Raw genomic sequence first — 25,849 nt, 5'->3', positions numbered from 1 at the left:
GCCGAGGCGTCTTCTCTAAATGCTGAGTGGCCCAAGATGGTGTTTCCTGATGCACTCTTTCCAGAGCCAGTTTTTCCAACCAAAAAGAGAGTCCGCTGCTTTGAAAAGCCTGAGAAAAATTTCAGTAAATTCTCCAGTTGTCAGTGTTACAAGATACTTTTTTACCAATGAATATGAACAAAACATCTTCACATATTTTTTCGAAGACTAGTGTACATGTAGAGGGGTGAAAAGCAAGTTATTAGTAAATTAAAAACAATAATTAAGAAAAAAGGCACCCCAACATAATTTTTCATTTTCTTTCCTTAATTTCTCTTTGTAATAAGTTCTTTCGTGTCGTTTTTGTTAGTCCATGCAATTCCACACACACAGCCGCTAGGGGCGCTGTCGGATTGGTGGCATAGAGAGGATTGACCACACAAGAAGAATAAATCTTCCGGTTGAATGTGAAGGAAGCTCAACGTGTGTCTCGCCTTTCTCATACCACAGCATCACACGTTGAGGGAAGATCATCTTATACATTACCCTCAGCCATCCAAAGTTGCAGGGTAACATACATCAATACACAAAGTGAATCCACTGTGATGCTACTATGATGGTAACATAAAGGTGTTTGGTGTCAACTATCTTTGCTGTTTGTTATGTCGATGCCTTTCCTTTGAGGTATTATAGTTTTTTCAGTGACTGTGGTGCATGTCTCAGAGCAGAAATGCTCAAAGCTACTTGTTCAATCTTTAAATCATTGTGTCACTTCACAACAAAAAAAGCAATTTTGCATTCCTTTGATGAAGGTGCAAATGCTTTTGTAGATCAAAAAGTATTAAGTGGGTTTCTGTTGAACAGTCTTGACCTCCGCAGCATTTAAGCGAACGTTTGTCGTACAAGTTCTCTGCCCTGCCCCAGAATCAATGCTGTGTGGGTTTGTTGACAAAGGACCTGTTCATTAAAGTCTGCTTTGGGTCCAGACCAAACAAGTGGACCAATGGATTTCCCAGTGTTAATACAACCTAACTTATTTGTGTTGTAAAAAGATTTGTTTTATTGTTTGTCTCTTACTGTGTATTATAATCCTGCTTCATTCTGTTCAGGTTAAACACAGTGTGTTATTTCAATCTCACCTTTGCTTTGAGACCGGCAGTGAGCCATGAGTCCACATAATGCGAACACCAAAAGGTGGAACCAAGCTCGGTTCCAAGCCTTCCCGTCCAACATCACAGGATCACAAGTTTCTGTCAAAACACAAAACACAAGGTCTAATTAAACTGTGATTAATTAGACCTTTGAACCTTGACATTTCAAATCGCTCTTCAGGCCTGCATTGAAAAAACAAAGTTTTTTGCCCACATCATGGGCTGTACTCTTGGCTGGGAAACTGAAACAGTTTATCGTGTTTGTTGGTGTTAATGCTCTGCTAAAGCAATATTTAATTTTTCTATCTGTTTTACATGATCTTATATATTAAGAAAGTAAAATGTTTGCCTTTGGATTCAAGTCTTGTATAAATGCAGAGAGGAAAAGGTAGGAAAGAGCAAATTTTATGAAATACATTAAAAGGTAAAATATGGCGGACTAAAAGTAACATAATAAGAAATAAAATCATATATATTTAGTTTTTCCTTGTCCTTACAAACACCGAGCAACTGCAAGAAACATAAACGCCCCACAACGTCTGACGCAGTGACGTTGGTTCCAAAGCTGAATAGGCCAATAGTAGAGAAGCTGGACATAGAAGGCAGATCTCTTCATCAACATAAAGATGCACACAGAGAATTAGAAAAAGGATTAGCAGAAAAAGGAGAGGAGGCAATGACAAAAGAAAGAGGGCTTGTGTAAAGAAAAGACAAAACAAAATATCTACTTTTCTTGACAAAAACGCACATTTAGACAAATATGCAGGTTAATTATTGTAATCCAAATCTAATACAGTTGCTGCCTCTGTGTTCCAGTTCACCAAGATAAATACTAAACCCTCTTCTACAGACCCCGTTACTTTACTACAATGTGAATAGCTGCAGAAAAACAGTAAAATATTTTTGATTTTTTTGCTTTACTTCCCCAACTTTCTTGGGTCTTCTCATCCGGTCCCTCGCACAATATTTGTTCCTTATCAGTTTCCCTCCACCATAAATAAGACATCAAAATATGCTCCAACCTACCATTCAGTCTATTTAACACAGATGAATAAAAAGCTGATAATGTCATATAGCATACCACGACAGGCTTCAGTGATTTCGGATCTGAAATGTCCCAAACTAAAGCAAGGAGAAACGAAAACCTGTTAACTAAACGTGCACGATCTCGCGAAAGCAAAACTGAAACTTATCGTTCCACGTCACTGCCGTGCTTATATACCCCAGATGAAGACAAGAAATCTTAGTCTCTACAATTGTGCTGCTTCTCAATTAAAACTTTAGTTTTATCTGAGAATGGTGCAGCAATTAGTTTCAGTGATTTACATATGAAAACCTGAGTAAACACTATATTTTCTGTTTTTCTAAGTAAAGCTTCCTGAAGACCCTACGTGAGAGTCATCTCACGCTGGTATTCTTCCTGGTCCGTTGAGGCAGCCTTGTCCTAAATTATGGTTTGAGGAGAAATTTGGATACATACTTTTTTTCCACAAGACTACTGTATCAGTCTATTTAGGTTGGGTATTACTCTTTACCTTTCTCCTCCTATTTTCTTCCCAAATTATTTCACTGCGGGACAATAATTAATTTCACTGTGTTCTGGTTCACTGCAACAGAGCTGCTAGTAGATATTCCCTGCAATATGCGCAAAGTTTTGCAAAAGAAGAAACCGGACATTTTAACTCGTGAGGAAACAGAAAAGCCTCCACCAGCTCCAGCATGCAACTTTGTGAGCACGCATTTCCCTCTAGTGGTCTTGAAAAAGCACAGCAACTTTTAAGCCCATTTGCTCGTCGTTTTTTATTTGTATTTTTATTTTGCCTGCATCTTTCTTTAACATTTCTTAAAAAAAAAATGAAAGTGTGGAATATGTTGACTGTTTTTTTGTGTATTTGAAATAATGCTGAAACTGGTTCAAATCTCTTCTATCATGTATGTAAAATCCAAGAATATTCTGATGCAGAAAGAGGTTCATAGTGAAACTGTTTTACAAATGGACAAAGGAAGGTTTTTGTTATTTGTTAGGTGAAAATTAATTTTTAAAATGTTAATACTTGTGATAGCAGGAAAAAGTGAGGGTTTTGGAGTGACTATCTCTGTCTCCTGACCTAAATATCACTGAAACACTTTGGGGAGGTCTCAAACATGCAGTACATGAAGACAACATTTTACAGGAACTGAATCTTTAGATTAAAACATTAAAAACAGAGCTATGATCAGGGTCATTTGGTTTGTTTCTGTTGTTATAATGGTTCGGGGCAGTCATTCTTTGACAAATAGATGAATGCAACCAATAACTAATTGAAGAAATGTTTTGCATTAGCACTAGTCTGTTAAAAAAAAATTAAAAACAACCAAAAACAAAAAGAAATACTGCAGTCGTATTTAAACTTCTGAGCACATCTGCAGTTGCGTGACAGCATTGCAGCCCAGATTTTATCTCTGCAGCCTGATCTCACTGAGCTCCTGTGAATTACTGGCTGATTGTTGGTCTGTCAACAAACACGGCGTTAAACACAGAAGGTGCCGTCTTGCTGACGTTTCCACCTTATGGTTGAATTCATGGAAGCTCCTGAAAAGTCTTGATGACAACCAAACCAGATAGAGAAACAGGGTTTATTTTCTGTTCAGTTTCACTCTGCTTGTACCCTAGCTGAAAAAACATAAATAAATGTCCTTGCCTTGATTGAAAGGTTACATGAGTCACTGTGGAGACTCTTTAAGCTTATATGTGCTCTTTGCACGACTGAAAAGTGGATGTGAAATTCAACAGAAGTGGAGTTTTTTTATTCTGCTTTTGGACAAAACCTGAATGTTAGAGGAAATTACTAACATGAGATGGAAAAAAAATATCAGATGTGTGGTTCATAAAATTATCTTTAGCAACCTTTCCCTCCTTTTCAAGATAAAATTATATGTATATTTTTTGTTTGACTTTAAAGAGATAACTGTCTGTAAAAGACTAAAAACACAAAATAAGTAGGTATAAATGACAATCAATCCTATTTGTATTAAGGCATGTCTTCAGCTCTCTAGGTGAAACTATGTACCATGATGCATCATTTCTTGGAGTGGCAAAGAAAACTGAATTTTCATTAGTTGGAGGGCTTAAGTCCTTATGGGACCCACTGGTCCTTATGGGATTCAAAGTCTGGGGCCCATATGTTGAAGAGCTGTGATGAGGTTAGAGGTTAGGACTAAGGTTGAGTTAAGTTAAGTTTAAACTAGGTTTAGAGTTAGGCATGTACTGGTGATGGCTGGGTTTAGGGTAAGGCTGTGTGTGTGTGTATGTGTGTGTGTGTTTGTGTTTCAAGGATAAAGAGAAGACAACAGGAATGTGAATCCCCTTCACGTGTAGGCAGAGGCTGGAGCATCTGTTCAAGTGCTTTCCTATGAATGTGCTGTCAGTGATTGCTCAGACAAAGAGGGGGCCGCTGCACGTGCAGCACGGCTGTTTGGGCTTCAATGAAGTGAAAATGGCTGCAGTTTTCTGTAATTTGAACTTTACGCACGTGGCACCTTGCTGTAGAGAAGAAATCTCAAACTTGTTTGTTCCAGAGGCAGAAAAAAAAAAGAAAAAGCTATGATTAATTATTGATCTTAGCCTTGCAGTTTATGTCCTGGTACATCGTTATGGGCTTGAACTTTTTCAAAAAGTTCATTTATTTCGGTAAATAAAATTTTAAGTCAAATGCATATTACTTACACAAAGAGAAAGATATAGTATATTACCAACAGAACTTTTATTAGTTTTAATGGTTGTAGCCTCCAACTAATGAAAAAACCAAAACTCAGTTTTCAATACAGAAATGTTGACCAAGTATAAAACATGTCCATGTGCAATACATTTAATGCCACAGTCAGGACTGCTTTTATATGGATACTTCAAGATGTCATGGAGGTGATTATCTTCCTATTGATAATATATTGCAAAGTATGTCTGGAGGGCTTAAGTTAAGTGTATTTGTCCATCCATGGGCATTAAACCACATATTGGAAGTGTTGGTAAAAGTGATGTCCTGCTCAGTATGGATCATAGGAGTTTTGTATCAGTGTTGTTGGACTTTATATCTGATGGCTTTTTAATTGTGAATTATATTTACTGAATAGTGTCTGGCTGCTTTTATGCATTTCTTATTTAAAAAATAAATAAATAAAAACACCCAGCTGGGTTGGGGACTCCAGGTGAAAATTATCACCAGAGATACAACCTGGTACAGTCCATCTTTCCTCTTGAGCTTAGTGTTTATTGTACATCGTCCCTGTTTCAAACAAATAAAATAATTACAAAAATAACATCAGCATATTCTGAACAACTCCAGAACCATTTTATAAATTAAATACAAACATGACTCTGCTTTAAACCACTGAACATTCCCTCCTGTCCTTTTTCTCCTTCACAGGTGAGAGGATTGTCACTGAGCACCGTCTTGATCGCTTTGCAAATCTCCCCCTAAAAAGTGCTGAATTATTACTCACGCTGTGCTCGTTTCATACATTCAGCACCAGAGTTAAAAGGGAATTTATTTCAACCTACATTTGCATGAGATCCTACATTACTAATCTGAAAATAAGCGCTGAGAGTTTCCAACCGCAGTAACTTGTTCCTCCTCCTTTTTATATGCATGAACATCCTAAATATGAACATATCTAGCCTGATATAGACAGTGGAAGTGACGACCGTACAGATCTAACATCCACACAGGCTTATGAGCTGAGCTGTGCTGTGCTTGACTCAGACGAGGCTGCGTGTGAAGACTAAGAATGAGTGGCTGCAAAGATGATGCATTTGCTGCCCAAGCCCTCTGAAGGATATGGTCAGAATCTGCACTTCAATAATAACCTTCTGTTAGCTGTTCTCTCTGGCCAAATAGTGGGTTTTATTGGTGTGTTTCCAATCATCTCTCAGCATCTCTCTAACCTTATTTCTAACATTGCTCTGAGCCTTTCAGAAGTGATGACTCACACCTTCATAACAATACCCAATTTTCATTTGTGTGAAAGCCTAATGGCACCCAGGCAGTAATACTGTGCTGTAATTATTAAGTTAGATTATTTGAGCATTATTTCATCTCGTTTGTTTTTTTTTTTCAGTTGACAAAGCAGAAGCGATTCAGATTTTATTTCTCCAGCAAATATTAACCTGAGATGAAAAGGAGTGACCGGTGCTTTAGTGATACGAGAAGCTCTGTGAATATTGAACATTGGAGATTTATTAGCGGTTACTAAGAGGAGTCCAAAGCAGTACCCATGGAAACACATCCTTTGACCCTCTGACAAAAACAGAACTTTTATCCACAATTACAAATAACCCTATTGATGCCTTTATGAAATGTTTCTCTATATTGGGATCTAATTTTTCTCCTTATTTCCCTGTTGTAATTTTACATACCAAGTATCCTTTTTTGAAGGTTTCCTTGCAAATAAATAAATTAATTAATTAAATTAAATAAATAAATGAAAAGATGAAGGAAACCAAATCTAAACAAATGTATTCCTGGGGTCTCCTGTCAGATCTGAGAATTAGTAGGTATAGCTGGAAAACCCTGCTTTTATGTGAGTGCTAAGGGTGTGTGGGACTTCTGGCAATCACGATTCAGTTATTACGCACTCAAAACAAACACACACACACACACACACACACACACACACACACACACACAGGAAGAGGAAAAAACAAGTAGGTGGGAAACAGAGTTGCAGCCTAATAGATTTTTGAAAGCAGGTTATGTAAACCAAGGTACCAAGTTCCTGAGTCAACATCCTCCCACAGTGTCCTTTAAGATAGATAGATAGATAGATAGATAGATAGATAGATAGATAGATAGATAGATAGATAGATAGATAGATAGATAGATAGATAGATAGATAGATAGATGTCTTTGTCAAAAGATAATAAACACGCTTTATTTTATTAAAAAATAATTGATATATTTATTTTAAAAATCAAAGTCAAATGATTTATTGACATTTCTTCGAGAATAAAAGTGCTCATGCGTTGTTTCAATCGCTCTCAGTCCGTTACTGAATTTGACATTTCTCCAGTCCTTGGCCCGGTTTTGTCCCCTTACGTGGCCCAAGGATCTGCCTAAGATCAGTGGTGAAGCTCGGTCGACGGGCCAGCGGGTACAGGGTGCCGCAGGGGTCATCTCGCCTCGCCACCCTTCCTCCCTTCCACGCCGCCCGGTCCGTCCGCATGGCCTGGTACGAGCGGAGGGACACTTTGCGGTGCTGAAACGGACCCGTTTCCGTCGGGAGGCCGCCCCGCTTCGCCAGAGTCTCAAAGACTTTGTCGAGGTTGGTGCTGTCCTTCGCAGATGTTTCAAAGTACGTGCAGTCACCCCCGAGTGCTTTGAGCACTTCTGCGCGTGAAATCCCTCTCTGGGAGTCAAGGTCCGCTTTGTTGGCGCAGACCACAAGCGGGACCCGCGGCTGTGCGCAGTGCCCCGGCACCGAGGACTTGGTGAGTTTGGATTTAGCGGCCAAAATCTCCTCTCGCAGGTTGCACACCTCCTCGAAAGAGCTCTTGTCGTCGAGGCTGAAGACGAGTAGGAAAATATCTCCTGTAGAAATGACAAAATAAAAAATAAGCAATTCGAACTTGTTTAAGTTAATTTTAACGCATCGTGCAGATAACAAATTGCGCATGCAGTTGTAACATTCACCCTAATCTGTCATTGTTTAAGCTACTTTTGCGTACTGAGACAATGCGCACCAGTGAGAATGGAGAGACGCCGCTTGGCCGGGAAATCCCTCTCCCTGGAAGCGTCCAGGATGTCTATTTGGTAGGTCTCCCCGCGGATGCAAAACAACTTCCTAAGGAAATCCTCAGAGGTCGGACTGTACTCCTCCACAAACCCGTCCCGGAGGTATCTTCTGAGGATGGCCGTCTTACCAACCCGTGGCGCACCGAGAACTACGATGCGTTTACAGTTCTGCGGCTTGGTGAGGTAAAGCGGGTCCTGTCGGTGCTCCAGACCGCTGCGACGGGTCGGGCCGGGAAAGACTAAAGCTGTCAGCTGATCCAGCGAGGATCTCTTGGCGGGATGGCTGCTCTTTGCGCCGCCTGTCTTCTTCTCCTGTTTCCACTGAGACGTGGCTACTTTAAGTAGACCTAAGCCCGCTTTGATTCCGGACGAACTCAGCTGCTGCGACGCGTGTTTGTACGCCAACCAGACCTTGGAGAGACCAGAGCACTGTTCGTCATTGTTTTCCTGCAGGCGCGTTTCTTTTTCGGCACATTTGAGCTGGTGCCGCACAGTAGCGGAGGCGGTCGGGGCTCCAGTGGAAATGCTTCCCATGGCGCTTCTTCTTTTTTTTCTTTTTTTTTTTGCGCAGCCGAAAAGCGGATAGAATCACAGATGAGGCTGAGATTCCTCAGCTCTCTGTGTGTTTGCTGATGTCAGCTCCCTTTATATACTCGCCCCTCAGCCCCGGGAGGGATTCGACCGCGTCATGCTGACAGAAAAAAAAAAAAAAAGGATAGCGCTGAGCAGGGAGCAGGACACAGCGTGAATGCTCTGTACTGAAAGAATTGTCTTGTTTCTAACGTTAAGCTTTCTGTAAAAAGAAAAAAATATATAATAATAAAAATAACAGTTCGGTTAGCTTGCATTTACTTGAGCAACATTTTACCCAAAAAACGTACATTTAGAAGTATTTTTTACATTTTTACTTTTGCTTGAGTATACTTTATTATGAAGTAAAGTTGAGTAAAATTGAGTAAAAGTAGAAATTCACCTGACACACGCGCGCGCGTACACACACACACACACACACACACACACACGCATTTTTTGTTAAAGTTTCAAAAGTTTTATTTTGAAGGAAATTGAGTTGGGAAAAAATGCTTGTGTTACCTTACTTTGTTATTTTGTGATTATGTTATTTATATTATTTTGATTTTGATCTTTGAAATGCTAAAATTTCCCCATAACATTATATTTCCCTTTGTCTGTTGGTGTTTTTTTAATCTGTCGCATTCTAATGAATATATAATACTTAATCCATGGAATTTGTGTATATTCACTCTTTTATAAGGATACAATTTAGATTGTAATTATGTTGTCAATTTATGGAATTAAAATAACCCCAAAATAAAATGTTGAAATTCGTAAATAAAATATATTAAAATATTATTAAAATATTAAAATAATTAAAATACATTTTACTTAAAAATTTTATACCTTTCATAATTCACAGTGCTGTTTTATCCGAAATTAAATAAAACAACAATAATAAAAACTTTTTTTTAAATGGCAAAATAGTTGTTCCATTACAAAGAAACAGACAAACACAGAGGGGGAAAAAAGAGAGGAAAAAAAAGGAAGTTGCTGCCTGTCGTCATAGCAACGCTGTAAGCTACCTGTAGCTAAGCAAGGCTAACCGCCGCGCTGACTGTACAAGGTAAACCTCTGAACTTCAGCTGCAGCGGAGTCACCGAGCAGAACAGAGCCGGGACCTTTCGGTAGGTCCGGTCAGCACCAGCTCCTCGTTTTACAGTCTCGGTTCTGCTTTGTTTAATCTCCGCAGTACTCAACTGCTGTGTCGACGCTTGGAGTTCCAATAGACATAAGTTGAGTTAGCTAAAGGGAGGTTGGTTTGAAGGATGGCCTGGGTTTGACCCCTTTTGTCTGCTATAATTTAATAAGTGCTCGGCGTTCATTATTACAGAGGGAATCAATGACTCTTGTAACGATAGAAGAAACAGAAAAGATGTTCGCTTGAAACTGGGTCAGTGTCAGAAGCGTTTGTTAATTATGTAAGTTTGTGATTATGTAATATCACAACAAGATTTTCGTTTTGAGACAAAGCCAGCCTACACAAGCTGAGAGAAAATCAGGCACAAAAATAAGAAGCTCTGGCAAAAGTTCTGATGGCTTTGGAAATATCTTTGGTATACAGGTCTGGGACTTACAAGGGTATTGGGCCTAGGGCTGGAGCCAGTTTTGGTGCCCAGTCTACTATGGAAAAATTATTTTACTAGTTTGATTAACATGTTATCCTGTACATCAGCAGGTATGAATTGATGCAGTGTATGTTTTAAACATCTCCGAAGCAGTAACTCCATGTTTTTCCCAAAGAAATCAAGTGTAGCTTCATAATTTTCAATGACTTGAATATTTAACAGAAAAAAAATAAAAAAAAAATCTTTGGGACCCCGACAAAAATCTGGCCCATCTGCTACTGCCCCCTGTAGCAACTTTTAAAAGTGAATATGCTAATTCTGATTCATGAGAAAGCATGCTCGCCTGGCCCGGCCTATCAGTTTAGGCAGGTGGTTATGTGTTGGTAAGTTTGCACTTGTTCCATTCTCATTTCATTTTCAGATGAGCAGTGCTCCGTGGGCTTGGAACATTGTACTATAATCCACCATTGCTTTAAATCGCTGCAACTTCCTCCCTGACCTGTCTGCTTTTTGATATTTAAAGACGCTTTTTGCCCTCTAATGTTCTCTGTGAACCTCTGAGGCCTTCGCAGAATAGTTGGATTTCTACGGATTTATAATGAGGTTAAATTGCTTCCCAATTGTGCACTTTCAATAACACATATTGAAAGGGAAACGCTAAAAAGAAGTTTATGAATTCTTTTCAAGGTCTTGTATGAGTTATGTGGGGGTAAACATCGAGGAAATAGCTACAGAAGGTATTATTTAAATTATGAACACGAATTTCAATTGTTCTTCGATTTATTCCAGAAGTTAAAAATGCAGGAAGAATCGTCCAGATCAAGTGATCCAGACGCCACGAATACAGCCGGGAATTCCAGGTCTTCTTGTCCGCAATGCAACGAGCAGGTGGATTTCAGCAGTACCTTCTAGTACTTTCAAACAGTCTTACGGTTTAGCGACCTAAGTTGTTATGTGATTGCAGCTTCTCAAACCAAGGCCTCCAAAAAGTCATCCAAACCCAGAGCGAGGAGAAGTGCTAAACGGAGACGGAAATGCCACGGAAGCGGCTCCTCCAGCGAAAGGGTCTCCGCACTTGGACATCTCAGGTTCTTTTTACTTTACTCCAGCAAAAGATGTTCTAGTTAAAATATTGATCCAGCTATCTGTGGATGTTGAAGCCCATATTTTTAGGCTCTAAGGTATAGTTATTTTCCCCCCTTAATTCTGTTCTTCTGCAGAATACCTTCGATTTGACGAGCATGGGATGATTCTTCCGCACTGCATCCTTGGCAGCTTAGATGATTTTCAAACGTATTTGGAGGCCAGGGGGGAGAAACATGTAACTTCAGAACACTTTTATTATTATTATTATTATTTTATTTTATTATTTTTTTTGCATTTGTTTAACTACATATCCTCTGGATTTTCTTCTTTTCTCCCCCTCCAAACAAGCTGTTAAAGCACTTTCCGAAGCCTTTGAGAGATCCCGCATCTGAAGCCAACATGGAGCCTCGCACAGACAGCAGCGATGGAGAGATTTCACACCAGAGCAATGCGCTTCAGAACTGGGATAAACACATGACATATCGCAGACGGAAGCAGAAAGAATTGTCTGGTGAGGTTCTTGAGAACTTTGCGTCGGTCGTTGTACCTTTGTTTCTCCACTGGAAAGACGAGGAAAGTGAAGTCTGTATATTTGCTCTTGTAAGACTCGCTCAACTGGCCTGTGGAAAACCTGCTGATGAATCAGGACAAGCATTTGAGAGAGACAAAGGAGCAGAAGGAAATTCTAAATCAAGTCATGCCGCTCGCCTACTCTGGATACGTATGACGCGTTTGATTTTACCGGCCTGCCAGGTTTCCATCCCTTCACTTTCTTCACGCCTGCGTCTCTTTCTCTTTGGAAGGGGTACACTGTGGGCGGCGAGTTTTGGAGCCTCCCGCTGCGTCTCGGCGATGAACTGACCGGTATCGCGACCACACTGACTCAGACCGAGCGAGGCCTAAAGAAACCCATCACACACGTGGGACACCCAGGCACCATACACAGGGAAATGGGTAAACATAGTTTCATCCCTTTAGCCTTGTTATGGAACTCTTTAATGGTTGAATTGGAGCAAATGGAAGCCCTAACGATTTAAGCCCATGCAGAATCTTTTTTTTTTCTACCCCCTTACTTTTGGGGGATATTTTTCATCTTTCAGGAATCGTTTCTACTGAGATCGAGCGTCCAGCTACTCGACCCTGGGCTCAGAGTGCTTTCCTGCAACGCAGGACGCAGGAGCTTGAACACATTGTGGACGACGTGGACTTGAAAAATCTAGTAAGACATTTTTGTCTGTTCTCAGTTACCAATGAAAACAAGTACAATCTAAAGCTATTTCTTTTTATTAAACATGTCGTATGCAAAGCCCAGATAATCATAGTTTTTATGGAACAGTTGACATAATGTAAAAAACGGAGCTGTGTATTATGACTTAAAATATGATGACTTGAGCTAAAGGCGATAATAACTTTATGTTTTCTTTTACCGCAACTGATTTCAGCTTTTAAGGTGACCCCAGGGTTAAGATTCACACATGAACCCACACAGAACTGAACAGGTATCCCTATTTGTCGCCATGATAAATCAGGTGCGATATTCTCTAGCAGACCAGCGGCGAGAGAATGACCAATTTGGACGCCTGCTTCTGCTTGCAGCCATCTTGAACTGATTCAGATTTCAAATAAAATGAAGCATGAGCCTAGTCCTTTCAGGACGCTTTTAGCTAACCAGTTTAACCGATTCGGAAAATTTCAGTTGCCAGTTATTGCTTTATAAAAAGTTTTGTTTGTTACCTAATTTGGTTTGGTTTTTAGGCATGTGTGAGAAGCCTGACGTTAGAGTAGTAAACAGAACATCCATCATTTCTACAGGTCAGTCCTTTCAGGTTTGAGATTTTAAACTTCTGCGAATCAACAGAGAAAACTTTCTAATACATTTTATACAGTCGACTGACATGTCATGCTATTTATTCAGAGTGTCCTTATTTTATTTTTTTATTACTTTTTTCAAATTCGGAAATCGGCGCCCATAAGATTACGTTGCAATTTAAATATTTTGGGAAAGACACAGTTTCATCAGTAAGAACATTGTAGAAGTATGTGTAAACATGTTTGACCAAAGCCACGCACTTTAAAAAAAGCAATCCATACAAATTAGGTGCATACTTTTGAATTTGAAGAAAGACAATAAAAATCTCTCATTATTCTGGGATTTAGTAAATAGAAATGCTTTAATCAACCGTTTTGAGCCTCGGTTTTACAAAATCAATATGACATCATGTTTTTTTTCCCCCAGCGTTTACTTGAGTTTATTTTTCCAAACAGTCCATAGATTTAGAAGTTACCTGAGGTATTTGTTTCCCTAAATCCATCATTTCCCACACGATGTGCATAAAGGAATGTATTTCATAGCTGTAGATGGTCTGATTTTATCATTACAGAAACAACTAATGGTGGAGCACTCGGCTCTGTGAAGTGCTCACACCCCCACAGGCTGCCTCACTCGGTTTCTTTGCCGAGTGATCGTTCTGTTCCAGGGCTCTCTGCAGAGAAAACAAGCTCCAGAACGCCAACAACGCACAGCGTTCTTGCGCATTCACGCAGGTTCACGTAACCTTGTAGGCTCACGGGGAATAAACACACTCCCACTCAACTACAAAAACAATTAGCAAAGTGCTGCAATTATGCAGCAATTATTGCCTGTTAAAAGTACATCGAGTGCACAAGGCTTGCTAAAATGATTAAAGGCACATGGAAACAGCAATTAGGGCTCACGCACAAACAAATTTAGGGTGAGCACGGTTATGAAATCAAGAGTGAGCCAAAGGTAGCGTGGCTGCAGCCTGTTGGGCAGCAGAGTCTGACTTTATGCTCTGCCTGCATTGCAATGAGTCCATCAGCAGCGGCGGCCAGGCCTGAGGTGGTACAAATGTACCTCTATGCACTGACGGTTCCCACTTAATCCTATTAACTCCCTTAATAACAGATATTGATGGTGGCAGTGTTTATTCACATTACCTCCATTTTTTTTTTTTTTTTTTTAATGATTTCAGCTGGTGTCTGGGGGCGGGTGCAGTGTGTTCTGTTGGGCCGGTGGCTAATGTGACGTTTGGGATTTGGGACGGATCGTCTGGTCCACAGCTGACTTGGCTCGGTGACATACTTCTGGCTTGGATTTTACTTGAAAGTCCTCTCAGAGCTGCGATTATCCCTGTTGCTGGTGCAGCTTCTCCTACCGCTCAACCAAGCTTGGAGACAGAGCTTCTGCTCTTACCAGCCGATTCAGCCTTGACCTTTTGCGACCTATCCTCCTTGTGAAGGTGTCAATGACTTCTGGTGCACACCTGCCAAGTCAGCAGTCTTCACCGTAACTGTGTAGCCGACTGACACAGAGCGAGAGACCGTTTGTAACCTTTGCAGGTGCTTTGAGTTGATTAGTTGATTAGAGTGTGACGCCACGGGGTTTCCCATAATGACCTTTTCACAGTATTCTAATTTTATGAGATGCTGAATTTTGGGTTTTCATTATGTTCTTGCTGAGTCACAATCATCAAAATGACATGAAGAAAAGACTTGGAATATATCACTCTGTGTGTGGTGCTTCTATATACGAGTTTCGCTTTCTGAGATGACTGGCAAGAAATATTGCAGCTTCACACGATATACTTTTTTTTTTTGCACGAGTTTGCATGTGATTATGTCAGTAGAGTTTCGCTCTTTGACTAAGTAACAGAAATAAATTAACTTTTTGTGATATTTAAATGAGCTAAGGCACGCCTATAAACCCGGCCTGCGGGACCACTCCGATTGGATCTAAAGCCATCAGTGGGAAAACGCACATGAACGATCCATTAGTAATATCCTAGAACCAGGAGGTGTTTCTTTAGGAATAGTGTAACTGATCAGAGGCGAGCAGTTAAATGTGAGTGGTCCTCATGTTGTGGCTCATCAGGACAAGTGATGTCCTTTGATTTGAAGTCAACCAGGGCAACAACAACTGCATGTGACAATGTTTGCAGGATATGAGTCAACTGGAGGTGATAGGCACCGGAAAGCTGCACACTTCCTTGTCGGAGCGCCAGGATCTCTTACTGCAGAATGAGGAGAAGGAAAACGTTGTTATGGAGGATGAGAAATTGTAAGAAAAAAGTAGCTCTTATCTGTTTTGTTGAGGGAAAACAATATGCTGCCAGTGTTGGTGTGTTTTTTTTTTGTTGTTGTTTTTGATAAACAGCACATTTTTTCTTTAGAATTCAGGTAAATATGTATAAATGTGTAATAATGGCAACAAGTGCTCTGTATTTGTTTGTCTTTTCATTAACCATTTCTTAATGTTGGGATAATGTCTTTGTTGCAGAGAATCACATTTTTGGTGAAATTTTATTTTTCTCAAAAAAAAAAAAAAAAATAACAGTCTTATCTCAGAATAAGACAGTTTTTTTTTTGCACAGTGTCACAGCACATCAGTGCCAAACTTTAGTTCTTTTGTCACAAGCCATTCCTTTCCACCACAATCAGTTCAGCTTGTTCATGTCGCTCCGTTTCACGGCAAATATTATTTTAAGGCACAAAGGACAAAGTGGTCCAGTTGATAACCAGAAATATATCAGATCAAGTCAGTAAAATTCACAGATAAAATATACAGTTATGGATATAAAACATGTGAGGATTTTTTTTTTTACAACTGATTATTATTTTAGCCAATAGTTAATTATCTGAAGACTGGATATTGAAATGGCCTGGTGTTCTCATGTTGTATAGTGACAGAGACTCACTGGAGGGAACTGATGACGATCAAGCCCAGGCTTTGCCCTATCCTGCTTTGAGGATTAACGGTCAGCTTGCTGAATGGACTGGACACCCAACGTCTGATAAGGTACTGACATTATGTTTTTCACATTCTCTGGTCAGAAACGTGATATCTCTTAGGAGATAAAAAAACATTTTTTTGGGACAAATGTCTCTCCATGAGAAGAAAACACAAGGTCAACACCTTAAATTCTGCCTTTCCTGCCTTTCCATCCATCAGTAAAGGATCGGAGACAGGTGACGTTTTTCACTGAATAGTTTCACAGTGGAAATAAATTTTACCTTGTGAGCATCTCAAGCCATCTAAGGTCTGCAACCTTAACAATCCAAAGAGCCATTTTTGCCGCAAGTCCAGCGAAACAAAACTTGTTTAGAGCCACAAATGTTACGTGACCTAAGGGGAAATAACATACATCTACTAGGATTTCTGCTGTTATTTTGAAAGAGACTGTTTTATTTCTATTTTTAGCTTTTTAAAATAGAGAAAAACATTTAAAAAAAGGATAGATACGCTCCATGGGATATTTGTGGAAATAATGTAGAAAAGGAAGTAGTTTAAACTTAAAAACAAGAAAATCTATGTTAAAAAATGTCTCCTGTTCCGGAAATTCAATGTAATTATTCTATGACACAAGAGTAATGGCTACTAAAAACCTGCATTTGTTATTTGCTATTTGTATTAAAAACATTAGTCGGCTCTGTTTCATTTTGTAGGCAAAAGCACCGATGGACTTTTAATGAAAATGTTATTGATTAATAACATCAATAACAGTGTCACACCTGTTATTGATGACATGCAGAGAGCATCACCTGCTCTCTGCATGTCGTGTCTTTGTGTTTTCTTCCACTGGACTGATTAGGGAGAAGTTGGAGTCAGTACCTCCGTGCTGTTCAAAACCCAGACCGGGGAAATTGTCTCAACCGACATGGAGCTGCGCAACGAAGGCAACACCGTCATCTTTTACAGCTGGAAGAAGCTTCCGAGACGACTAAGTCTGTCTCACCTGTACCAGCAGAAGGACCGTGTGCGCTTCTACTTCAGATCCTCCTCTGGTACAGATTCACAAACGCGATGGAACACCTGCCGCTGCTGTTTGTGCGTCATGTATTTGTTCATGTGTCAGCCCTTGTCACGCTACCAACACTCAGCCTTTTGCACGTTTTTTTTTTAATTTTATTTCATTAGGCCCGAGCAGCTAAGCGCTGCAAAGGCCTATTGTAATTGCGCTGTTTATTTATTTTATTTTCACTTTAACTCAGGTGTGATTCATCCCAGCGAAACCCAGCAGCTGGAGTTCATATTTAAGTCAGAGGAGCAAGGTCTCTGGACTGAAATCTGGGAACTCAACACCATCCCTGTGTTGTTGCGAGGAGCCTCGATTCAGATCAGGCTGAGTGGGGTGGCCATCAAACTGGACCAAACTGCAGATCAGAGGAGCTTCTTAGAGGTGACTTCACCAGCACAGTGTGTTTCAGAAAGGAATGAAAAAGTCATTTCCGTTCATAGAAAAGTGCACTTTTGTGGCTTCATCTTGTTTTGTGTGTGGGTGTGTGTGCGCGTGTGTGTGTGGGTGTGTGTGCGCGTGTGTGTGTGCGTGTGTGTGTGTTTAACAGAACAAGCTGGAAAAGATTGTTGTGGAAAAGTACTGCCGATCGATGTTGAACGGGCTCGTCAGGGTTATCTACGTCCCTGAAAGGCCCAAGTCACCTGCAGAGCTTTACCTCACTGAAGAACAGCTGTTCCAGAACAAAAACCCCAGGGTACATTACCTCCTGGAGAAAACCTCCTACATTATTCATTTTTCTCAGCTTACTGACTTTCTCGTATAATATTGTTACAACTTTATTCTCGTATGCTTTTCCTTGCCAACAAAAAAGCATTTGGTTACCGCTGACATATTCCTGTCTTAATGTTTGACATCGTTTAAAGTGACTGATTTTCTGAAGCAGACGTGGCTTTTGAACACATTTCAGAAGTTTTTTTGTAGTTTGGAGGTCAGGACTATTTCAAAAACGTAATGTCAGCCTCCTTTATTATTATTATTAGAAATGATGTCAATGTGTTTGGCTCGTTCTCCTCTGACACCCGTTTGTGTTCAAGCGTCGCTCAATCAGCTGTTGGTTTTACATCCATTTAAACATTTTAATTTTTATATAGTGCACCTTCGTTATTTAATCCACCTCGCAGAATGCACCTGCTGTACTACTACAAGTACTAACTTTTAATTTGATGACACCATGCTCGGCAGATGCTAATTAAGTGTTTCAACCATTTTATCCAAACTGCACATTCAAAATTGTTGTTTACTATGGATAAAGGTGTCTTAGCATAATCTTCTGGAACACCTTTTAAAAGTACTGACCATGACGCTGTTGAAAATTGTAAATGGACCAAATATAACTTCGTGGTTAAGCTTGAATACTCCAAAACACGTCTTTGTAGGTCGTCACGTGAATGCGGCCCTGCACCAAACCGCTACCTTCGTTGTGGTAGTTTTGATGTTGTGGTGACTGAGCTGCTTGCCTGTTTTAATCCTCGACACCATGACACGTGTCATTTGAAGCGCATCGGTCATTTCTTCTAATCCCTTTCAGCTCAGTCCTGACGTGTCGTAGGTTTTTCTTTGACAGTGTCTATTGCAGATCCCTAGTCACAGCTCGTGAGTCAGTGTGAGATGACCCAGTAATGGATCCATTCATCGTGCGCTCCGCCTGCTGAAGGCGTTCGTTCTTCCTAAGCAGAGCCGTTATTACAACTCCTATTCATATTAGCACACTTTGGGGCGAGCTAATTATTTATTATTGATTACAAAGGAGAATGGCTTTAAATGAAATTTTATCCATGTGAGTGGGAAAAAACCCCCACCACCACCTAGAAGTGTGTTAATCAGTTTTGTTAGCTTCTTTAAAGAAGGTCTTTGAAGTGCAACCAAACTTTTAGCTGAAAGCATTGCCTCTTTTCTCTTCTATCGTTGAGATAGAAGAGAAAAGCGTTTCTCATAAAATAGCCAGAGCTACCTTCTGCAAGTCTTTGAAATTGCCTGCTGCTAATGACTGAACTAGAATAAAAAATAATGTTGAATTTATTTTTACAATTTTCAACACACTTTAAAAGATGTGTGTATGTATGTTTTTTATTTATAAACTGACATTTTATCGTTTTACATATCCATATGTTTTAAAATTCAAGAAAACCTTTCACCAAGCATAATGTTTTTTTTCCTCAAACACTGGTGATGCTGTCTTTCACTTTAAAATCTGGAGTTCAATATGAAATGTTTGTTTCTTTTCTCCTTCATTCATAGATTCAGTGTCTAATGTTTTAATGAGATATTTGAATTCTAGTTCAATATTTACTTTATTAGGTTATAATTGTGTGACTATAGAAACCATTACCTTTTAAAAAAAGAAAAACCTCTTCATATCTACAAACTATTTTACTGTTCTGAAAATATTTTTTCCCTCTTATTGAAATATGTGTATTTACTTTGTTTCTTTATTTGCCTTTAAGGATTGTATCATAAATCTTGTAATGTTGTAGGCCAAAGCTGTGCAGAAACAAAGAAAATGTAAAAGTAAACTCTTGAAAGTATTGTTAAATTTATTCCATTGTTATGGTTTTAGTTGCGGTACCATTACCAGCCAGTAGAGGCCCTAAAGACACTGTGGCAACAGGTGAATCCTGAGGGCACCTGGGATCTCTCTTTTAACACTCTTCGACAGGTAATGCTAACATGACGCTTCTAGGTAACTGCTTTGAGCAAACGTAGACCATGTTGCAGCACATCACAGAACAAAAGTAAGACATAAACAGGTCTATGTCATCTATAACACCTGTATAATATTCTGTTTTTATCCTCCAGGCTGTATTGTCTCTGCCTGATGAGGATCCTATCAAAGAAGAGAGCATTTCCCAGCTCAAGTCTCTGCATCTGCAACTTTGTGATCCTCCCGCTAGAAAACACCACCTTCTAACTCCGGCAATTATTGGGTAATAGTACATAGTGCAATACACAAACATGCATTATGCAGGTTCTGTTTTTTACATGTATGTTTTGCGCCTAGAAATTGTACAATAATATTGTTTGTGGTGGTGGTGTTTGGTGCCCTCTGCAGGCGACAACTGTGGATAAACCTTCTGGACTTGATGGGAACTGAAGCCTGCAGGCTCAGAGCTGCGATGGGCCTTCCAGAGAAAGATACTTGGTCTGGTAGGAGGCATGAACTCATAATCCCAGCTCATTGTGACACTCAGCTCTATGACAAAACTACATTATCTTACACTTACTGTGCTATTTCTCCAATCCCTTATAGGGTTTTATTTTGAATCAAGGTAGGGCTGCAACAGTTCATTGGATTAATCGTGATGAACTGATTATTGAAATAATTGTCAACTAGTTCAGTAATTGAATAGTGGCTAACTAGAGCGTAGAGACTCTGAAACATCTCAATTGGTGAAAGAACAACACTCCTCAGAGTAGTAAATTAGCCAAAATTGTGCAAAAAATATATACATTTTGTAGATAAGATAAAAATCCTTCTTTGTTCTACCCAGAACTCTTCAAGTGGCATAGTTTTACTTTCACCTGGTTTAATTTTTTTTTAAAGAAATCTTCTATTAGACGCCTTTCGCTATTCAACTATTGATGAATAAATATTAAATAGGTCAAGTCAAGTAGTAATTCTTTTAGTTGCAGATGCATACTTTGCTACAAATGATCAAGAATGCACTAAACGAATACAATGTTATTGCATTCTAGGCCACAAAATGTTTATTTTCTTATTTTAAAAAATTAATTAAAGTTAATTAGTTGTTTATTTGCATTTTTATTGTATTTAATATACTGCTCAAAATAAGCTTATATGAATAATCTGTAGAATATGGCCATTTTTCTATCTGATTTTTCTATCTGATTACTCGATGACAAATAATTAATTACTAAAATAATCGTTAGCTGCAGCCCGAAATCAAAGTCGAAATACAAAATATTTTAGAAATACTGTTCAGAAAATACAAGCCCTTACGTTAATAGATGAGGAAATCTCTACGTGACATGATAGAGAAACAGCCTAAACATTTAGCTCAGTTAGCCTAACAGCATGAACAATGTCATAAAAACACCATCAAAGTCCTGGATGGTTGTGAAAAGCTCCAGAGGGCCAGAACAACAACCTAAATTGGATAAAATGTCTGCTGTTGCTTATATGTTCAGAATATATAAGTTAAATATAATTTAACTAATTAATTAAATTAGTTAAATTATATTTAACTAATTTAATTAATTAGTTAAATACAGATTTAACTAATTAATTTATTCAGTCATTCATTCATTTAAGACGCTTTTTAACTGGCAATCAAGATTGATGAGCCATAAAACCAGACGCTGACTGTTAAAAGATTGCAAAAAGAAAGATCTGATAACTGAAATAACTAAAACACCAAGATATTTTAACTGCTTATATCATACTATATCAAGCACAACATTATATGTATGTATATATATATATATATATATATATTTTTTTTTTTTTTTTTTTTTGCAGGATTCAACAATAATGTCATAATTACATACTTTCCTGCTATGATGAGGCGTTATTGTCTGTTACGATGGACTTCACTTAGAAGGAATCACATTTTCAAATCGAGAGCTGCAGTCCATGTTACAAACTAAACAAAAAAAATTTCTTGAAAAGTACAAGGAGGGATATTTATTTTTTAATTTCGTTTGTAGTTATTGTTACGTATTCTGATGTATCTAAACAGAGATAAAGCCAAATCAAACTATTAACCTTAGGGGGGAAAAAAATAAAAAAAGAGGAAAAAGCTCCACTGCAACAAATTTCAGTAAATTAGCTTCAATTTTCACAGCTCAACTGTTTGTTTTGGACTTTGCATCAGATGAAACATTCTCCTGTTCAGGATTCCTGTTTTCTACATTACGCCCTAGATGTGGGATCTCTGTCGCCCTCCGATGAAAGGAGAGACTCATTGGGTGGAGCAGAGAAGAGAATGAAAATGAAGGAACTCGGCAGATCAGACTCCAAAGAGTATGACAGCTCGTTAGAGGTAAATGCACGTCAGTGTCAGAGTGGCGCAGAAGAGAGGCCGTGTCTGTGTGGCGGCGAATGCCTTTGCAGCTCACTAACCATCACGAACAAAGAGACCGAGGAGAGTTTGCAGTTGTTTTGCCGCAGAGTCGAGAGCACTTTGGATTATAAGCGTGAATTAAATTTGTAACCCACAAAACACATCACTGAATCCAACAGTTGAGCTGATCCGATCATGAGTCAGACTCCACTTTAACCAGGCTGTCAAGCCGTCATCCATTCATCTGCTATCCTAGTGTTTTGTTACTACTGACTGCCGCCCCCACATAACCACACACTCGTCCTCAGAAAGGCACTCGTCTGCAATATTCGTTTATCTTCACTAGATCCTTAAAATTATTATATATATTTTTTTTAGATTTGTCACTTCATATCTGTTCCACGGCTTTGTGGTGAATCTTATCAATTTGCTCGTCTCTGTGATGGTGTGTGACGACAGGCAGAGTCCCGAAGTGATGATCTTCTGTTCTAAGTCGGTACATTTCGCCCAATAACATAGAAAATAAAGGCTTTCTGCCAAGAGTTGTGTCCTTTTTCAGGGTTGTAGAAGTAACTTAGCAACACAGCGGCTGTGCAGTTTTTAATAAGAAGACTTGTTTGGACAAAATAATTACGCAACAGTGCCTTTTAACACTTTGCTATATTACAACTACAACTTCTGTGAATTTTATCAGGACTGTATGCTTTAGATGAAAACCAAGTAGAGCACTTATTCTCATACATTTCATATGAAAATCTAAAAACCGGCATATTTATAGCTCATCCTCAGTCAGCCTTATATTATCCGTGAACTTCTGCTTTAACATTTAACCACCTGCATCCACATCAGTTGGGCTTTGACTTTCTAAAATGTGGATGTGCTTTGATCTAAACCTTTCTACGTGGAGCTTTGGCTGTTTAGGGTCATTGTCCTGCTATAGGATATACAGTATATATGATTTGTGGTTGTAACACAAAGAGATGACAAAAATAGAAGTGAATATTAATGCCTTTACCCCTTTCTCGAAATCCCCTTAATCACCAGGAACTTCTTTTCTGACCCTCGTCCTGTAACTTCTGCTCTAACTGCTCACTACTTATTATTCACCATCTTTGACATTTACCAGAAGATCGGCGACGCAGCTTTATCTGTTCGTATTCTGCTGAGCAGATTTTCCTCTCCTTGTAAAGGTTGAGTCATTGGGTAAGGTACAGTTTATTACTCATAGGGCGCCATGGAAACGGAACATTTTGTGACAAATGTGCACCTGCTCTCAGACAGCATGCCAAGGTGTGAATTATTTGCACCTGTGCCACTCCAAGCCATCTTTGACAGATGCTCGCACAGCTACGCGCTAACATCTCTGTTTGCTCTGTAAATTGCAACTGTGTTTAACCGCAACTCGGCATAATCTTTCCACAGTTCTGTGTCACGAAGAACAAAAGAACGGATCACGCAGGCAAGCGTTCCAAAGACAGACAAAATAAGGAGTCTGAGTCTGATTTTAGTTTGTTGTCCGACCTCGAAAACGCAGAAGAAGAAACCCTCTTGATCTACAAAAAAGCTTTGCATAAAAAGGCAAGTTATGTTGTTTTGTTTTGTCACAATGCATCACTGAGAGTTTTATTTTGTTTTTTTTCTTCACTCTGAGACATTCCTGGGTCGGTCTCTGAGGTTCTGATGCTTCATTAAAGTTTCCTTGACTACTACTGAGGAGATAGGAGGTCAAGGGGTCACATAGATGCATCCCCCTGACCCTAGGCTAGTACCTGGGACAGCTGTAGTTCTCTTTAAAGTGTAACTTAACCTCCCGTGAAAGCTTAACCCCGCACACAGACAAATTCTGAAAACTCCACCAAAGTGGGTGGAGTCAAGAGATACTGAGGGGCGTGGCCACGCGTTGGGATAAGCGGAGGGGTTTAATCAGGAGTGTGGTCAGGACGAGGGAAAGCGCTGTTGCCAACTTAGCGACTTGTTGGCAACAGTCAACAAGTTATTGACTGTTATTATTTAGGAACTTTCAAGGCCCTCTACCAACTTTTTATTTTCAGGAAAGGCAACGAGCCCACAAATCTAGCAACATTTTTGACATTGGCGCTAAGACATGAAGCACAAGTTCTTTGATTCCCTTTCCTTTCATAATGTTCAAAAACCAGAAACTGCAAAGAAAGTTATTTTGAACAAAAAAAAAATGAAGGACGCTTCCACAACCACCTGACAGACAGACCACAGTTGGTTGAGACCGAAGTGTTGAGCGACTGAAAGCATGCAGGAGGTTATGAGGTTTGAAGGAAGCGTTGTGTCTGAATGTCGAACTAAAAGCTACAGTATGTACAGGGGACACGTGGAACACCTTGTAGCATGATGTGGAAAAAAAAAAAACATATCTTCAGTGTTAAGAAGAGCAAAGAAGAAATTCTGAGAATGATAAAATTTAAAAAAAAAAAAACAGAAATTAGTCAAACGCTCCATTCTTGGAGAGGAGATGAAGGTAGTGGAGCACAACAACAAATATGTGGGTGTAGATATGAACAAAATGCAAGGTTGGAACGAGTTACGTTATAGTCTCTTGTTTTTGGAAGCGTATTTCGAAAGCTTTCCAGAAAGACTTTGTACATATTTGAGAATCCTCTGGTGAAAATGCAAACTTTTTTCTAAATAGCCATCTGCTGGACTATTTGTGTCAGAGTGACACAAACAGTTCCAAAAAACAAAAAAACCTAAATAAAAACTCCTACTGAACTGAAGGGAAACACACACACACACACACACACACACACTGGCTTGATAACAAGCCTCGTGTGAACACCCTGTACTATACTGAGACCAGGTAAGATCCACGGCAAAAAGATCCCATACAGCAGGTCATTCCTGGATCACTCTGCAGCAAGGCCACCAGTAACACTCTGCAAACTGTTATAGATGGATTTATGCCATTAGCGGAAAAAAAAAATTGAGGAAGAACATATTTTTCTTCACATCACATTCCACTTGAGCATTTGTTTTCAATGGATTTGTCTGGTACATTCTCACAACACTAAGTTAATATCTCAGCTACCTGCTAATTATCTCTTATTACCATCCTCCCATGTTTTTTGGTAGACCTTTTAAATTCTTTCTTTATGATCACAAACAGTAATTCTGGTCTTAAACTAGCCTATGTTTTGCCTCAGATAGAGGGTCTGGACCCTCGGCTATTGAGAAATGATTCCTCACTGGAGGTATGGACTCTGTTAAAGTCTTAAATTTTAAGTTTTGGTTTGACCCTAAGATAATTTAGCCAGTTTGACGCTATGAAGCTTACCAAAAATTGCCTGTGCTGTAAACGACCACCCATTTGGAAGCGTACAGCCAACTCAGACTGAACGGACATTGCTAAGACTATAGGCAGACTACAATACAGAAAATCGATGTCATCAATCACAAGTCCTCCTGTTTGCTGATTGGCCCGCTTGAAATTCTACCAGAGGAATCCACTTCAGTGGGAGAGAGCCCAGAGGGAGCGGTGAAATGAGAAGAATTGCCAGTAGCCGAGCTAGTCTTAAACTAATCTTAAGATTTTCTTGATGAATTATTCAATTTCCCCCCATGTATTAAACAAAAGTCAAACAAAAGGGACAAGTGAATGAATAATGTATGAAAAGATGCTGAAATTAAGTCTCCGTGTTGGTTTTCTGGCAGGTTTATATTTGGATGGAAGAACTTGTGTGCAATCTGTGTGACCTGATGGAAGAGATTCAGGTGGGTGATGGACAGACCCCACACTGCTGCGCCTGAAAGGCAGGCTGGGTGAAACGAGGAAGGACTAAACAATCAGACGTGACTTTTGTTGACGAATCAATAAAGTTTGTTTTACTGAACACCGAGTATTCGAGTATTTGCTCACGC

At 39.4% G+C, this 25,849-nt stretch overlaps 3 protein-coding genes across 5 annotated transcripts in view; 1 reads left to right on the top strand and 2 right to left on the bottom strand.

Moving 5' to 3' along the window:
* LOC107832916 (GTPase IMAP family member 4-like) overlaps positions 1 to 2,304 on the bottom strand; it is a 3,734-nt gene extending 1,430 nt beyond the window's left edge. The window contains exons 1-3 of the mRNA XM_016664255.1: positions 2,212 to 2,304; positions 1,119 to 1,229; positions 3 to 109 (exon numbers count right to left, since the gene is read on the bottom strand). Of these exons, the coding sequence (XP_016519741.1) occupies positions 3 to 109; positions 1,119 to 1,212 (201 nt within the window). The 5' untranslated portion in view covers positions 1,213 to 1,229; positions 2,212 to 2,304. The remainder of the gene's footprint in view (positions 1 to 2; positions 110 to 1,118; positions 1,230 to 2,211) is intronic.
* A 4,722-nt stretch (positions 2,305 to 7,026) lies between these two features.
* rasd2b (RASD family member 2b) lies at positions 7,027 to 8,692 on the bottom strand. The gene is made up of 2 exons (XM_007578327.2): positions 7,846 to 8,692; positions 7,027 to 7,693 (listed from the first exon to the last, which is right to left on the bottom strand). Exons 1-2 carry the CDS (start codon positions 8,429 to 8,431, stop codon positions 7,152 to 7,154), a joined length of 1,128 nt encoding a protein of 375 aa, XP_007578389.1. The 5' UTR covers positions 8,432 to 8,692; the 3' UTR covers positions 7,027 to 7,151.
* Positions 8,693 to 9,444: 752 nt separating this feature from the next.
* On the top strand, positions 9,445 to 25,821 carry mycbpap (mycbp associated protein). Of its 3 annotated transcripts, none has more exons than XM_007578325.2 (19): positions 9,445 to 9,597; positions 10,828 to 10,926; positions 11,003 to 11,126; positions 11,259 to 11,359; positions 11,473 to 11,635; positions 11,730 to 11,845; positions 11,928 to 12,078; positions 12,225 to 12,343; positions 15,084 to 15,202; positions 15,826 to 15,940; positions 16,734 to 16,926; positions 17,134 to 17,321; positions 17,488 to 17,634; positions 19,498 to 19,596; positions 19,737 to 19,864; positions 19,990 to 20,084; positions 21,822 to 21,940; positions 23,384 to 23,539; positions 25,643 to 25,821. In XM_007578325.2, the coding sequence occupies exons 2-19, from the start codon at positions 10,837 to 10,839 to the stop codon at positions 25,736 to 25,738; spliced, it is 2,319 nt and encodes a 772-aa protein (XP_007578387.1). In that variant the 5' UTR covers positions 9,445 to 9,597; positions 10,828 to 10,836; the 3' UTR covers positions 25,739 to 25,821. The 3 variants fall into 3 exon arrangements, with proteins under 3 accessions (XP_007578387.1, XP_016519742.1, XP_016519743.1); XM_016664256.1 differs by having other exon boundaries at positions 9,446 to 9,597; positions 10,816 to 10,926; XM_016664257.1 differs by lacking the exon at positions 10,828 to 10,926 and having other exon boundaries at positions 9,447 to 9,597.
* The last annotated feature ends 28 nt before the right edge of the window (positions 25,822 to 25,849 follow it).

The sequence above is a fragment of the Poecilia formosa genome, unplaced genomic scaffold (assembly GCF_000485575.1).
Source record: "Poecilia formosa unplaced genomic scaffold, Poecilia_formosa-5.1.2 Scaffold474, whole genome shotgun sequence".
Taxonomy (NCBI): Eukaryota; Metazoa; Chordata; class Actinopteri; order Cyprinodontiformes; family Poeciliidae; genus Poecilia; species Poecilia formosa.
This window is presented reverse-complemented; position numbering and strand designations above follow the sequence as displayed.